At 33.8% G+C, this 15,008-nt stretch overlaps 1 protein-coding gene across 2 annotated transcripts in view; it reads left to right on the forward strand.

Moving 5' to 3' along the window:
- The window catches only part of PTPRD (protein tyrosine phosphatase receptor type D), a 1,472,813-nt gene that overhangs the window by 1,144,707 nt on the left and 313,098 nt on the right, over positions 1-15,008 (forward strand). For both annotated transcript variants that reach the window (XM_058166456.1, XM_058166457.1), the window contains one exon: positions 5,931-6,096. In XM_058166456.1, coding sequence (XP_058022439.1) covers positions 6,012-6,096 — 85 coding nt within the window. In that variant the 5' untranslated portion in view covers positions 5,931-6,011. The remainder of the gene's footprint in view (positions 1-5,930; positions 6,097-15,008) is intronic.

Here is a 15,008-nt window from a genome sequence, read left to right on the forward strand (position 1 = left end):
CTTGACGAAATAAATAAATAAATACATTTTTGTCCCCAATCTCTGGTATGAGAGTAATCTGGTTATGGGAAATGTCATCTTATTTTATAAGGCCTGATCTGGTTGCCCTTTTTCTCTCAGTGCTTCAAATAGATGTTTAATGTTCTATTCTGTTATTAATATATTATTCCTTGGCCAAATGCTGAATTTTTCCTTCTACATCTTCCTTAAATATTCCACGTGTTCTGATGAGATTATTTTAAAAAATTCGTCATCCTTTCAGTTTTGCCTATAGTTAATAATGTGTGAAAATCTAATACTTTTATGTCTTTGCATTTTGCTTTTCTATCCAGGTGACTAGCAACCAGAATTTTTTTAAAGTTCAGTTACACTACCATTATTTTCTGCTGCTATTGCAGTTACCGTACAATTACTTCAGCTGTAGTGCCACAAATATGAGTATTGTTATTACTCTGATAGGTAGAAGCTTTAGAACTGGCAGCTTTCTGTTTGGCTCTTTCAGATCTTTAACATTCATGTTACAGGTTGTCCTTACTTAACAACTGCTCTGTTTCACAACCATTGACAGTTATGATGGTGCTGAACTAACTTTGCAACCAGTCCTTGCATTTACACCTTTCACAGAGTCCATGTAATCAAGTAATCAAGATTTGGGCATTTCACAACCGGTGGGGATTTCCGACTGGCAGAGTGTCCGACAGTTATATGATCAACATTCATTGCCAGTTTTTTAACAAGTAAAATCAATGATAATGCTAGCAATAACATCACAAGCTGTGGTCATGTGATACTTCTCTTATTGATTCTGGTGATTCCCTTAATGACAGCAGCAGAAGGAACATTGTAAATCTGTTGTGGTCATGTGATGTTTTGCTTAACAACTGTGTTGCTTAGTGATGGAGTTGATGGTCCCAATTGTGGTTGTTAAGTGAGGATTATCCTAATTTAGTTTTAGCTCCATGATTGATTTATTCATGTGATTTATAGGCCAACCAGCATCCAACGTCTTTGGGTGCTTACAATTAAAAAATGAATAAGAAAATACAAAAGAGGGATCCTGAGTAGCCCAAAGAGAAACATACAAACTAAAATCACTAATGCAACAGGAATGCAATTGTCACCCTTCTCTATTGAGAGAATGGCCAAGTTTTTAATAGCTTATTTATTATTAAATTTATACGATACCTATCTCACTGTCTGGAATGACTCTCACAATAGAATAAAAACGTAGGTATAAAAACATTATAAATATTAAAATTAAGATTAGCAACAGTTAAATAAAAGGTTAAAATGAAGAGGACGGACGGTATGGGGTAATTTTCGTACCTCCATCGTAGCACACTGTCAGAGGCCCCAAGCCAGCCAGAAAGACAAACTCAAATCTCATTCAAGAAGTAAATATCATGATCCTTTTTTAAAATATTTTCTTTCTATGAACTATGCCTCTATCCTAACTGCTGTTGTTTAATGAAGTTGAACTTTAAACCAGAGTAATGCTATTTTCACATAAAGATATGGATTACACATATCTTTGTTATAATTAAAAAATTCCAGCAATGAAACTGCCTTGCACTTTAATCTAGGACACCTTACCACAATAAAGTTTTGTAATGTTCCCTTAAAATCCCTTGAACAGTTCTCAGGAAAAACAGAAGAAACTAAAATCAAAATTCTCTGTTGTTTATATGAAAAAAAAGTTAGATTGATGTCACAATTAACAAATTTAGATTTGAATTTTACCGCAGTGAAAAATACATAAGGCAGTTTAATATACCTAATTTGCATAATACATCTTGCTTTACTTTTACTTTACTCTCATCTATTTTAAGTTTTGATGCCATTAATGTACATATTCATTACTTCAAAAAAGAGTTTTTTTGTTACCCAGAGTGAATGAGACATATTTTTTGAAAGTATATGTCTAGTCTGGCTTATCACTTTACATTCCAATATGCACTTCCTAATAGGGAGACATATTTGGCATGCCAGTAAATTCTGAGGGATTTTTTTTCTGAACATGTTTTTATCTATTGCAGTAAATTTAATATGTTAATTTTGTGATCTGTGCACAGAAAATTAATAAACCTCTTTATTGGAAAACTGAGTCTTCCTTTTAACTGTGTGGTTGTGATAGAGATTGTCTGCATCTAGATTTGCCTTTGAAGATTTTCAGAAAAGAGAACACATTGTTAAACTATCACAGTATACATTTATTTTTAAACAGATAAACCAAAAGCTAATCTTTTATCTGTTTTCAGTAACCTAGATTTGTCAAAAAGGCAACAATTGAAGAGCATGTTTAAAAACTCTATAATTACACATCCTTATTTTTATTTTTATTTTTTTGATAAAATAAAAATGCAATCTGGGACTCAATATATTGCTCAGGCAATGGAACTAGTCTTACCCTTTATCCCATTTTCACTTTTCACAAACGTAGAATAAATTTTACATATTCTCATCTCTGAAAATAATTAGAGTGTATTCGTGAAGGAATCTATTCTGTAATGGGTATCATTTGGCTGAATAACAGGGACCATTCCATGCAACTTCCAAAACATTTTTTGTAATGTTTTTGTGAAAACATCTTCACTCCTGGTTTCTCTGAAATACTGAAGAATTGCCTGTCAAACTTCAACATGAAGAATAGTATTTTTTTACATAAAATTCTACATTCTAAGATTTACTTCTGCCATCACCACAAAATTTGTATTATTTTAGGAGGTTAGGAAATACGCCCTCTACACCAGTGGTGGGATGCAACTGGTTTAACAACTGGTTTGGTAAGCATGTGCTTTGTGCTTGCGCGCAGTGTTCAAAATACAGCAATTTGAAACTCGGCTGCTTACCTTCTAAGGCAGCCCTGGTAAGTAGAACAGCAGAGGCGCAGAAATCAGCTGTGCTGCATGAATCAGCTGAGTCAGAAAGAAGAAAATATAGGACAGGATTGGGTGGGTGCGGGTGGGTGGGGCCAACTGATTGTCGGAACTACTGGTTCGCCTGAACCGATTCGAACCGGCTGAATATCACCCCTGCACTGCACTGAAAGGTGAAGATTTTTGAAGGTAGAGATTTTAATTTAAGAGCAAGTATAGTTTTAAAAAAATGGCTACATCCTATTCGCCACTATCTAGCAGTATTATTTATTCTTCAATGAGCTAGGGTTGGGCTGGGGTTTAAAGCACATTGTAGGTCAAGGCTGAAGCAGAGTTTGTGTGAAACAGTTTGACAGCATTTGCCCCTATAGCAGCTAATCCCTGTTACTAGCTCCGTCATCCGCATGACTTCACTAACAGTATTTTTAAAAACCATTTATCTATTCCAGACACATGTATTTTCACAGCCTAAAATACTAAAAGCTTGCTGTAGATAAACCAACAATGAAAGAGGGTTTTTCCCTCCCCCTAAAAGGCTAAGGGTCACTGAGGGAACATATTAGTATGTTTTCTACTTAGTTAAACTTTAGCAGTCTGAAAGTGTTCAGAGAAAGGACATCACGTCACAAAGGATTCAAGGTTTTGTGATGTGAACAATAATGCCAGTAGTGGTATAGTACCAAAGACTTTGCTACTGTTAATGGCTTATGTCTGCGTGGCGACTGAGCATAATACGATATTTGTATAGCTGCAAAATTCCTGATCTTTATTTTTAGCCTTCTACTGTGTATAACATTTGGCAATATAAGCTTTGTAACTATAGTCTTTCAGAATATACTGAGAAGCAGAAGTTACTTTTGAAGCCATTTGTTAAAATTTTCCTATTAAACACAAGAAGCAGACAGAGGAAAAAGATAGACAACCTAATGAGGAAGTTGGGAGAAAAAGGGATTTTGGTCACCACAAATAAATATATATAATACAAAAAGCAGTTACCATGTATTTATGTCACTTACCACAGTGTTTATTTTCATGTGATGCTTTATCATTTCAGATGGATAGATGAGATAGATAGATGATAGATAGATAGATGATAGACAGACAGACAGACAGATAGATAGATGAAATTAACCAGGAAAGGATATGTACTTTGTCTTGCCTCTTTTACAATTTAAAAATACAGTATATTGAAATCTGTTACCGTCATATAAATGGAAAATGGGAGAAATGTTTTAATAATTCATTTCAGAGTGTGAGATTATACACTATCCTCTCTCCCACAAGTTCTGAGTATAAGCTAAATACATTCAGCTGAAAACAAGAAACTGAAACCTATCTCATAGGTAGGCAGAATATATTTTATATTATGTCCCTTTCATTTGCCACCAAAACCTGACCGCACATATGAGCAAAATGCTTTTTTCATTGCTATTTTAGAATAATAACATATTTGGAAATGAAATTGATTCAGCTCACAATTTTCTTCTTCATTACTTTCCTGAGCCATTTATTTGATCATTAAGACCTATGTAGATTCTATAAAGGCCTAGCTTGAAAATTGTTCAGCTGATATTAAGATACAAGAGCTTTTTTCTAATCCAAAATACCATAAGAGTCTGAAAATAGTTTGATCCTTTGTCATCACTTCGTCAGATGAATTCATGCAAAAACACTTTTCCATCTTATGTGATAACAGTGGAGTCATTGCTGCAGCATTTGGTTCTTCTATGTTTGCACAGAGACAAATTGAATCCGACAGGAATGATGTCTCATGGACTTTGCTGTCACTTGAAAGGCTGGCACAAAGTGGGTAGCAAAGAAAACAGAAAGCAGGTACTTTTAGTACATTGCTTATGCCTCTTAAATTCACTTTTGGATGGTAACAATCAAATCAGGAATATCATTTGAAAGAGTTTTATGGAAGTGCATTTGTAACATCTGCTTCTATTGTTCTTTCTTCAAATAGATTTTTCAAAATATTGTTCTGTACCATAAAACGGTTTTTTTAAATGTTGCTTATGAATATGCAAAGGTGTGTTGCTATTATCATTATTATTGTTTATTCCTTTTACATTTTTTGGCATGCAATGAATATATTTTTGTGCTATTATAATGTTTCTGTCTTTATATTGTGCTCATTTCAGAACTGCCAAACAGTGTCTCTTACTACTTTTAGAAGCTATAATTGTGGAACAATTAGTGCAAGAATTCCGTTTTGAGATATAGCTAGAATTTTCTCCAAGGGGCATACATTTCCATGTTTATTTCTAAAATAGTTAAAAGCAGAGCAAAATTTATTTCTTCTTAATAGCAGATGTTCACTGTATTATTCATTAGTTCATATATGAGATATAAAATTAAACTGACCCAGAATATGGGATATCTATTTATAATTTAATTATGAATTACATAATTTACATATAGTCCTAAACCAGAGACAAAACAGAAAGTTTGCTTTAATATATAGAAGAATTATAAGATGCTACAGAGACACAGTTGTTAAATTAATACATAGATGCTAATGACCTACTGTTGCGGATAGCGCTTTAGGAACAGAAGCAGATTTGGCCCTTTCATTCTTATTTGATGAAAAGAAATCACCCTCTGATATGTTGTCTTTTACCAGAGTTTTGTTCTGGAAGTTGATTCCTTCTAAATGTTACTTTATAGGATGTTTTATTCAGTTAAGTATTAAAGTAGGATATCATTAGAAATAACTCCGTCTCATGTTGCTAAGACAAGAAAGTATTTCGTAGCACACAGGAATCATTAATCCAGTATAGTTTATAGGATGCCTTGGGAAATGATTATTTTTTTAGCCTTTTTATAAATGCTGTTAAAATGTACAGTTTTTAATTTATTTTGCAAGGCTAATCTGGAACTCCAGAGTCTTCACTTTACCTTTATTGTTAATACTATGTTTTGTGGGTGTATTTGGAGGGGGAAAAGCAAAGCATTCTGAACGTTTGTCTTTCTCTCTCTCTCTTTCTCTCTCTCTCTCTCTGTCTGTCTGTCTGTCTCTCTCTCTTTTGTTTTATTTCTTGCTCCTCTCAGGCTTTGAAAGTTCTTCATCTGGAATTTCAGGTTGGAGATACTCGCAGTGGCTTCTAAGCCAGTGACCAAAGCTGTTGAAGCATGCTGGTGCCAAGCTGTCAGATGATGCACATAGCCAGGCCAATAGTAGTGCTCCTATGCTTCCTACTTTGTGCAGATGCTGAAAGTAAGACTGCTTTCTCTACTCTCTTTTTGTACCCCTATTGAATAAACCCAAAACAAAACCCCAAAGCCCTAGGCTGGTCGTAATGAACAGTTTTGTTATATTTTATTTATAGTTTTATACAGCACTGAAGAAAGTATACTACCAGCCATTTTAAAAATTGGAAGAAAGGATAAAAAATAAATGACATGTAAACAAACATTTTCAAATATCACCAATGTTACAGTTTTCCAGTTTATTATGAATTTGTTGTAAATAATTGAATATATTATATTGCACTGTTAAGCTCTAAGCTAAGAATAAATATCAAAGACCATGTTCGACACAGTGTAAATTGCAGTATAGAACTGTAAATGATTAAAAATTATATCCATAATAATAAGAATCTATTTAAATACCCTGTGAAATTGAAATGTAGCTTCTGTCTATATATACAATACAAAATCCTGTTTTGCATATGCAATAAATTTGTGAATTAGGTTGTAGCCTATAAATGGTTTTCAGTTTGAGTTGAATCCTATGTAGTATTTGTTGTAAGGAGCAAAAATATTCTAGATATCAAAACATTCTCTCACAACTTACTTAGTTAGCCATTCTTCCAGACAAGAGATCAAATGACATTTCCAGTAAAAAAAAAGTATTTTAATCTTTGCAGCAGTTACATACAGTACACAGGATTAATTCAATTTACTGTGAAGGAATAGTTTGTTGGCATATTCAGAAGGCTTCTGAAAAAGCTCTTTGGACTCCATCTTGAGGCAGTGTAGGATTCTCTTGTTTCTCAGCCAGTGTTTAAAAAGGTTATCCACAGATTTCCTTATTTTGTTTACTTTGCTCTTATTCGCTTGGGAATTCCCACTATTTGTGTGTGGTCAGTCATTTTTTATTTGTGTGTAATCAGTCATTTCAAAGAGTCAAGTGTAGCAAAATTGTGTAGCCGAAATAAAACCTTTCCTTACTTACCAGAAAGCAAACATCAGCTAGTTTTATTAGGCGTTTTTCAATTCCTTGGATATTTTCGTTTTGGAGTTTTGGAAAACAAGAAGTATAATGTTGAGGCCAATTAAAATTCCAGGTCCTTTGTGTCTGTCACAGCAGCTGTTCCAATGTATTATTTCTAACAGCTGTTGTGGAATACACTATTTGAACAAATCAAGCAGAACTGACAAATCTGAGGCTGGGTTGTGAAGTGTGAAGACTTCTGTGTAATGTAGCACCTAGGTTCTAAGTCTAGGATTACTATAGAGTTTTGGGCAATTAGCTTGCCAATTAATTAGAAGATGAGATCTCCTTTTTAATGAGAAATTCATTAGATCTGCTTTGTTTACACATGATCTTCTGCAAGCTGTACTCTTGCTTTTTCAATGAACAATGGAAAGGGGTAGGAAGCTGCTTGACTGAGTTTGTTGACACACTGGGAGGTAGGCTTTTTTGGGTATGATAGGACCACTTGATCAAGCAGTATTTTCCTATATCTTTCCTAAAGTGGTTACTATATTAATGCATGCACTTTTTACTAGGACTTTATCATATTAAGTGGGAGCTTGTAAATCATTTAAAGTCTCTATAGTAAAATAGTATTTTGTGAATAAATTATTAATAGAAATCTAGCATCCTGGTTGTAATTTTTTCCAGGAACTTTGATTTTGGAATAACTCCAAATATAAGCTATCATAGGAATCACTTAAACAACTAAATTGAGAATTCTTTTATTTTACAGTACAAATACAGTGGTGATCAATACACATTAAAGTTGATGCTCAGCATAAGTAATTGCTGACCTGATCTCTAAAAATTAGGAACTATAATGTGGTATTATTTCATACGTTTAATTAATTATAATGAATGAATGTGTGGAGATTTAAATTTTGGCCACTCTGCCAAGATTGCCATTTTTTACTTATTACTAATAATTTCCTGGAACTCAGATATTGTAATGAAGCTCGGTTTTGAAGTATCCCTTCAAATAATGAAACGTATGAAATATACTGAAACTTAATTTTGCATTTAACTGTATAGTATTGTTTATAAACAAAAAAGTGTTCAGAATAAGTTTGGGTTTTTTGGGAAGCTGTTTCCCTGGTATAACAATGGGAAAGTGAATTAAATTTCTAAAAGAGCAAACTCTGAAATTGTACATGTGTATGGATCAATGACATTAAAAAAAATTGGGCCTGTTCCAGATAGTTAATGACCAGCTGGAATGCTTATGCTTAAGGTGAAACCAAAGACATTTTTAACACTTCTACCAGTATATAATTATCTCCAATATAGCACATTTATGCAATTATACATTTTAAAAGTGGAGACAAAAAGGTAAAATTTATTCTTAAAGGACTATTTTTAAGACTTTTTACTTTTCAAATTTCAAATGAGAATGTCATAAATTCATTGGATAAAACTTTGTAAAAATGAGAGTGAATTATCCTGCTTCTTTTAAGGAGGTTTAAACTTTGCTTATTGAATTATGTAGAATTTTTCCTTTAATTTTTATCAGGACTTTGAATATAGAGAATATATTGTGTTGAGAACCACCATCAGATTTAAACAGGAAATACTATAATAAAGTACTTTAGGATTTTTATTTTGTTTTCAAGTTATTTTTGAAATTTTGTTACATTTTATTAAAACAACAACAAACAGCTATTACCTGTTGTGAGTTCTGACATTTGATTTTGGTAACATATTTGTAGAATAATTTTAGACTAGTTGATAAAACTAGCCAATTTCAGACTATTAGGTAGTTAGTTCTAGGTTGATAGTTTTTCATGAAATATTTCTTTGTGAAATAGCTTTCATTTTTTAATTTGTTTTCTTTGGTGGTCATAGGAACAAAAAACAGCTAGATCAGGCCAAATAACATTTTAGTCCAGATTTTTATTTCTCACAGTGGCCACGTAGATATGTTTGATATGATTACAAGCAGGAACTAGAAAAATCTCCTCTTCTACACCTAGTATTTGGAGACAAGCTGGCCTCTGCTTGGAGATAATACTAGGTCTTCAAAACTGGCAGGCCTATCATGAATTTATCTAATTTTGTTTTAAAACCATTCAGGTCATTGGTTAGTAACATCTTTTGAGTTAATTAATTTCCCTAGTTAATTCATATAAATAAATGGCCTGTGTAAAGGAGTATTTTTCCCTTCTGTTTTATTATAACCTTCTTTCTTTGGAAGACTCTGACTTCTGTTATTTTGAGAAAGGAAAAGAATTTCTTCTTTTCTGCTTTCTCCATATTTGCTTGACTTTATATATGTCAGTCATGTCTTTCTTCAGTTACTTTGTTTCTAAATTAAAGAGTCCCAAATAATAGATGTCCAAGAAAAGTCATCTGGTTAATCATATTGTGCAATCGTTCTAGCTCTATTGTATCTTCTCACGTCAATGCAATATAGACCTCTATAGATTCCTGATGGTTTTCAAAGGCAGATCTCTGTAGAGCATATTGTAGTATAGTACGTAACTAGGGCATGAGTGAACATTTTTACGGTGTCTCATCCAGGAATGGTTGTGGATAGAACACAAGATGAATTTGTGCAAAAACCTTCCTGTCTTCCAGAGGCACCAAGAGGAGCCCATGTCACAATGCTACTTAGTGATCCTATGCAGAACCAAAAACGGAGAATCCCAGAACCAGAGTCCCTAAAACCAAACTGCCATTTGATCTTATGAGGATTGAGTCAAAGTTTATGTTTCCCTATCTAGAACTCCACAGACACTTGGTCACTTCACGTTAGCCAGTCCACAGCATGGAGTTAGCTATTATGTCACCTCATCCAGATATTCCACAGCCTCTAGCCACTGGGAAATAATCCACTGCTGTGGAATGGAGATGTTTGGGTGTTCTCAGCCTTGACCCCATAATCAAATTTTGATGCCAGTGATTTCATAAAAATGTTAAATAAGATCAGAGAGAAAATAGTTCCCTGGAGAACCATACAATACAGAGGCCCTAGGCTAGATTTCTCTTTTGATTGAATTTGTCATAAGTGAAAGAGAAGAACCAATGTAACATCACACACACCTCACTCTTAGATCTCAAACTGATTCAGAGAGTTACCATGAACATAGTATAAAAAGTCACAGAGAGATTAAGGGCTAAGATAAATATACTACCTACATCCTGGTCCCACCAGAAGTCATCAGAAAAGATCCCACTATGAAATAATCCTTTTCATCTAGGTTCTTCTGTAATTGCAAGCATAATAACTTCTCAATAATCTTCCCCAAGATGAAAGGTTGGAGACAAGACAAAATCATCTATTATTATTGGACCCAGTAAAGGGTTTTTGAAAAGGGCTCTTTAAGGGATAGAATTGCCATTCTCTCCCTCAAGGAAGCATTTGCTGTCACTTTCTGTATATCCAGTTGTGTGTTACCAACAAGGAGAGAAAGAGATTCTGATGCCATAAAATGAATTAATTTAATACACATACAATATTGAGGATCCTGTCTACTTCCTTCAGATAACAAGTTCATACTCATCCCAAATAACGACATTAGACATGCCCCAATCATCACCAAGGGATCTGCACAGCTAGTCTTCACTCTGAATCTGAGTCTTTTATCCAACAAATACCTAAAGTAGTTTTCATACCATCTGGTAGATATTCCTCCAGTCCCTCCTTCTCTAGGAGTGAGTTGCTGTAAACAAGACCACTGGACAGCTATTGGTGGACAGATGGAAAAATGATTACATTTTGCTATTTTTATTGTAGCCCCTAAAGAAAGGCTCTTACCCATGTTCAGATGGATTGACTCCATATTTTTCTCCAGCATTGCTGTAGTCTAGCCATCTTCTCTTCATTTCATATTCCAGAGATCCTCAGAGAACAAGAGAGATCCATATAATCTATGAACAGAAAGAAAAATAGAAACATGCATACATAGTACCTGTCCTTTCTTCCAGTAGAAACAGCACAAAAGATATGGGTGGGAGGAGGAGAGACAGAAATGGGGAAAGTGAAAGGGGCACCTGTATTGGATAGGGAAGGAAAGAGAAAAGGAAGATCAAACCTGAATGCAGATGAGAGAAGGAGATTAAGTAACCTGAGAAGTGGAAAGAAAATAGCATTGTTTAGGATTTCTTACAATAAAATTCAATTCAAAAATGTATTTCTCCAAAACAGCCAATTGTCAGTTTAATATATAAGACTTTCCATCAGTGAGAACTACATTTATTTCCATCTCCATCTATTTATGTAATAACTTGGTAAACATAAGATGATATCATTCCTTCTCCTAATTCTTTAGTATCTTTTTTTAAAAAAATTGGGTCATTATGAATTTAAATTCCTTAAAATTGAATTTTAAAAACTTAACCCTGTTTCTCCTAAAATAAGACATCTCCCAATAATAGGCCCAATCAAGCTTTTGTGCACAAGGGCTAAAATACTCCCCCCCCAAAAAAAAATAAGCCCTCCTCAAAAATAAGCCCTCCCTGAAAATATTTAAATGCATGTGCAGCTGGTCCCCACTGTTTCCTCTGATTAGGGTTAGGGAGACAGAACTGGAAATCAAGTAAGAAAGCAAGATGAGCCCTGTCTTGCTCCATGTGTCCCAAAATAATAAGACAACCCCGAAAATAAGGCCAAGCACTTATTTCGGGGTTCAAAAAAAATAAGACAGGGTCTTATTTTCGGGAAAACACATTTTTTGTAAGAATTGGATTTTTTTTAAAAATTAAGATATTTAAATGAAAGACATGGAAGTTAGAATTATTTCAGTTAATCATATAAACAACAGCTACCAAAAACTCTTAGAATCAGAGGAGTAAATGGAACATTAGCAGCCTGTATCTGTTTTCGTGAGTGGCTTCTAAAACTTAGTAAGGAAGATATCAGAAATGTCTTGTAGAGAATTCCATAATGAGGAACCAGTCACAACTCTTTGACACATAGTTGAGTGCTCAGTTATCAGCCAGGCAGCAGTAATTTTGTGTGGTACCTCATCCTCATTATCTTGTTTTGTTGAAATATTACCTGTGAAAAAGCAAGACTCCTAAACAGGTTTTATTGTTTTTCAAATCAATAAAACCTGTTTAGAGGTCTGTTTTTTTTCACAGAAAGTGTGTATGTGGAGGGGGAGGGGGAGGAGTTAAGTGAATTCAAGCTATTCACTTTATTAACTCTTCTATATCAGAAAGCAAACATAAACTCTTTCTCATATTGACAAATTTTTCAGTAACTTACTGAAGAATAGAAATCTGGTATGCACATGCCCATCACAAAATCAGACTACATTTACCCCTTTTAGCTCATTGTCATATTTCCATCTGAATTTTGCGAGATACCTTTCCAGTTCTACTAAAGAAGCTAGTAACAATAAAAGGCAGCTTTACATCCTGCAACAATACGTCTAAGACCATAAGCCATTAACGTGCCCTATCCCAGGTACTTAAAAAGGACTTGAAAGGTGGCTAAATCCAGTCTGAATATCTGACTGATTCTGACGAATCCCAATAAGGGGAAAGTAATGGCAATTTTTAAAATGTCAAGCTTTTATACAAAAATTAAACAAATTGCACAGCTGTCCCATAAATCATACATATATTTTAGCATTTTTCCAGTTGTACCATCTAAATGTACCATCAACATTTTCACTTCCTTTTCACCATTTTTTCCTCAAGTACTAGCATTTGTAGCATTTTTGGCATCTAGAATTGTTCCTTAAACTCTCTGAAATTCTCCTAGTTTCCTTATTTCAGTTTATCTTAAATTATTTCATTCTTTCCCCCCAATATTTGATTCTATTTAGTATGTTAGAGATTTCTTATTTAGCCCTTTCCATTCACTTCCAAAAAGTTTTCACCAAAGCCATTTTCATTTTTCTGTTTTATATTGTTTATTGTTCCTTGCTCTTTAGTATTCTTTAAATATAACTTTTTTTGTCCCAAGTGCTTTTTTTGGAGGGGGGTGGTCAACCATGACCTAGATGCCTGAGAATCTCCATAGAAATCTTTTTTTTTGTCTTTACACATTATAAAATACCTTTTTATTACTATTTTTCTGCAGTTGTTTTCATGTATATCTTAATATACATCTATTTTTATTTTCAGCCTCTTTCTTTGTATTATTTCATAAAACATCTGTGTTCATAACTTTTGGTATATAATTCTATGTGTTTCTGTGGCACATTCAGCAATTTTTTTAAAAAAGTAAATCATTTGACATTATGTGCAATTTTCTACAAACGTTTCTACAAAATGTTTTTTGAAAGTTTTCTAAAAGTAATACGTATGTACAATGTTGCCCAGGTTTCTTAATACCCTTCCCCAAAAATTAATATGGAAGATGTCCCTACTGCTTCCCGTGCAAATAAAATTCAGCTGGGCAATGCAGCTTAATTACTGTAGTGATTCACGCTTCTTACCCTTTTTTTCTTTAGTACTGCCAAAATGTTTGTTTTTATTTTTGCAATGCAAATTGTAGCTTGCTGTTCTCCTTTTCTGATGGGAGGGAGTCACTAGGGAGCTAAATTTAATCTTCTCAGAAAAGCATCAATAAAGATGAAATTTATGTAGTGTTCAGGAAAAGTAATTTATTGGATTTTTTTTCTTTTAAAGCATAGAACTTTGAATTTATGATTCCTCTTCCTCAAATTATCTCATCAACAGGGCTCTAATTTTCAAATAGCATGCTAATTACGAAGCATGTAGAAAAAAAAACCCTGACAAAAACTAACATGATTTGTTCAATTGTCTTAGTACATCAATCATTGAGGACATATTTTTTTTCATGATGGCATAGTATATAAATGCAGAATAAAACTAGGTCTGTTCAGTGATGAGCATAAAATCTTCTGAGTCAAAATTAACAGCTTATGCACGTGAACATTTTCATTGATAACTGCACATTTTTTAAAAAGTCATGATTTATTTATTTATTTATCACAACAGAATATATAAGCTTAAGCATGAAATAACTATATGATATAAAAGCATAAATATAATCATAAATATGTAATAACTATATGAAATTGGATACAATCAAAGGGAACATTAGGACAGGAATGGTAGGCACGTTGGTGCTCTTATGCACTCCCCTTACAGACCTCTTAGGAATGGGGTGAGGTCAATAGTAGATAGTTTTTGGTTAAAGCTTTGGGGATTTTGGGAAGAGACCACAGAGTCTGGTAGTGTATTCCAGGCATTAATAACTCTGTTACTGAAGACATATTTTCTGCAATCAAGATTGGAGCGGTTCACATTAGGCTTAAATCTATTGTATGCTCATATATTGTTGCAATTGAAGCTGAAGTAGTCTTCAACAGGAAGGACGTTGTAACAGATGATTCTATGAGTTAAGCTCAGATCATGCCGAAGGTGGAGGAGTTCTAAATTTTCTAAACCCAGGATTTCAAGTCTGGTGGCATAAGGTATTTTGTTGTATTCAGAGGAGAGGAGAACTTTTCTTGTAAAATATTTCTGGACACGCTCAATTGTATTAATGTCCGAAATGATGTATGGGTTCCAGACAGGCGAGCGGTATTCAAGACTTGGTCTAGCAAATGTTTTATATGCTCTGGTTAGTAGTGTAATGTTTCTGGATTTGTTCAATTGTCTTGGTACATCAGTTTTGTCTATTTCTATTCTCCAACTTTCTATTCTCCAACTTTCTCCTGCAGTTTCTTTTTCATCAAGTAACATTTTATGTATCATACTTTTTGGCATTCAGTGAACAGACCAACAGTCACTGTTGGTCACGGACTATTAAAATACTGACAGGCATTCTGGGAAGATCTGAAGAGGGAGCGGCTGAACTTTTGAAAACTATTTCATGAAATCTGACTCTCCATCAGATTACACATCCAGTTCATATGAGAGAGTTTTCTAATATAGAATGTAGAAGCCAACCAATCTGGAAGATGGCCCAATATACAGATAGTCTTTGACATGTGACCACAATTGAGCCC

The sequence above is a fragment of the Ahaetulla prasina genome, chromosome 2 (assembly GCF_028640845.1).
Source record: "Ahaetulla prasina isolate Xishuangbanna chromosome 2, ASM2864084v1, whole genome shotgun sequence".
Classification (NCBI taxonomy): Eukaryota; Metazoa; Chordata; class Lepidosauria; order Squamata; family Colubridae; genus Ahaetulla; species Ahaetulla prasina.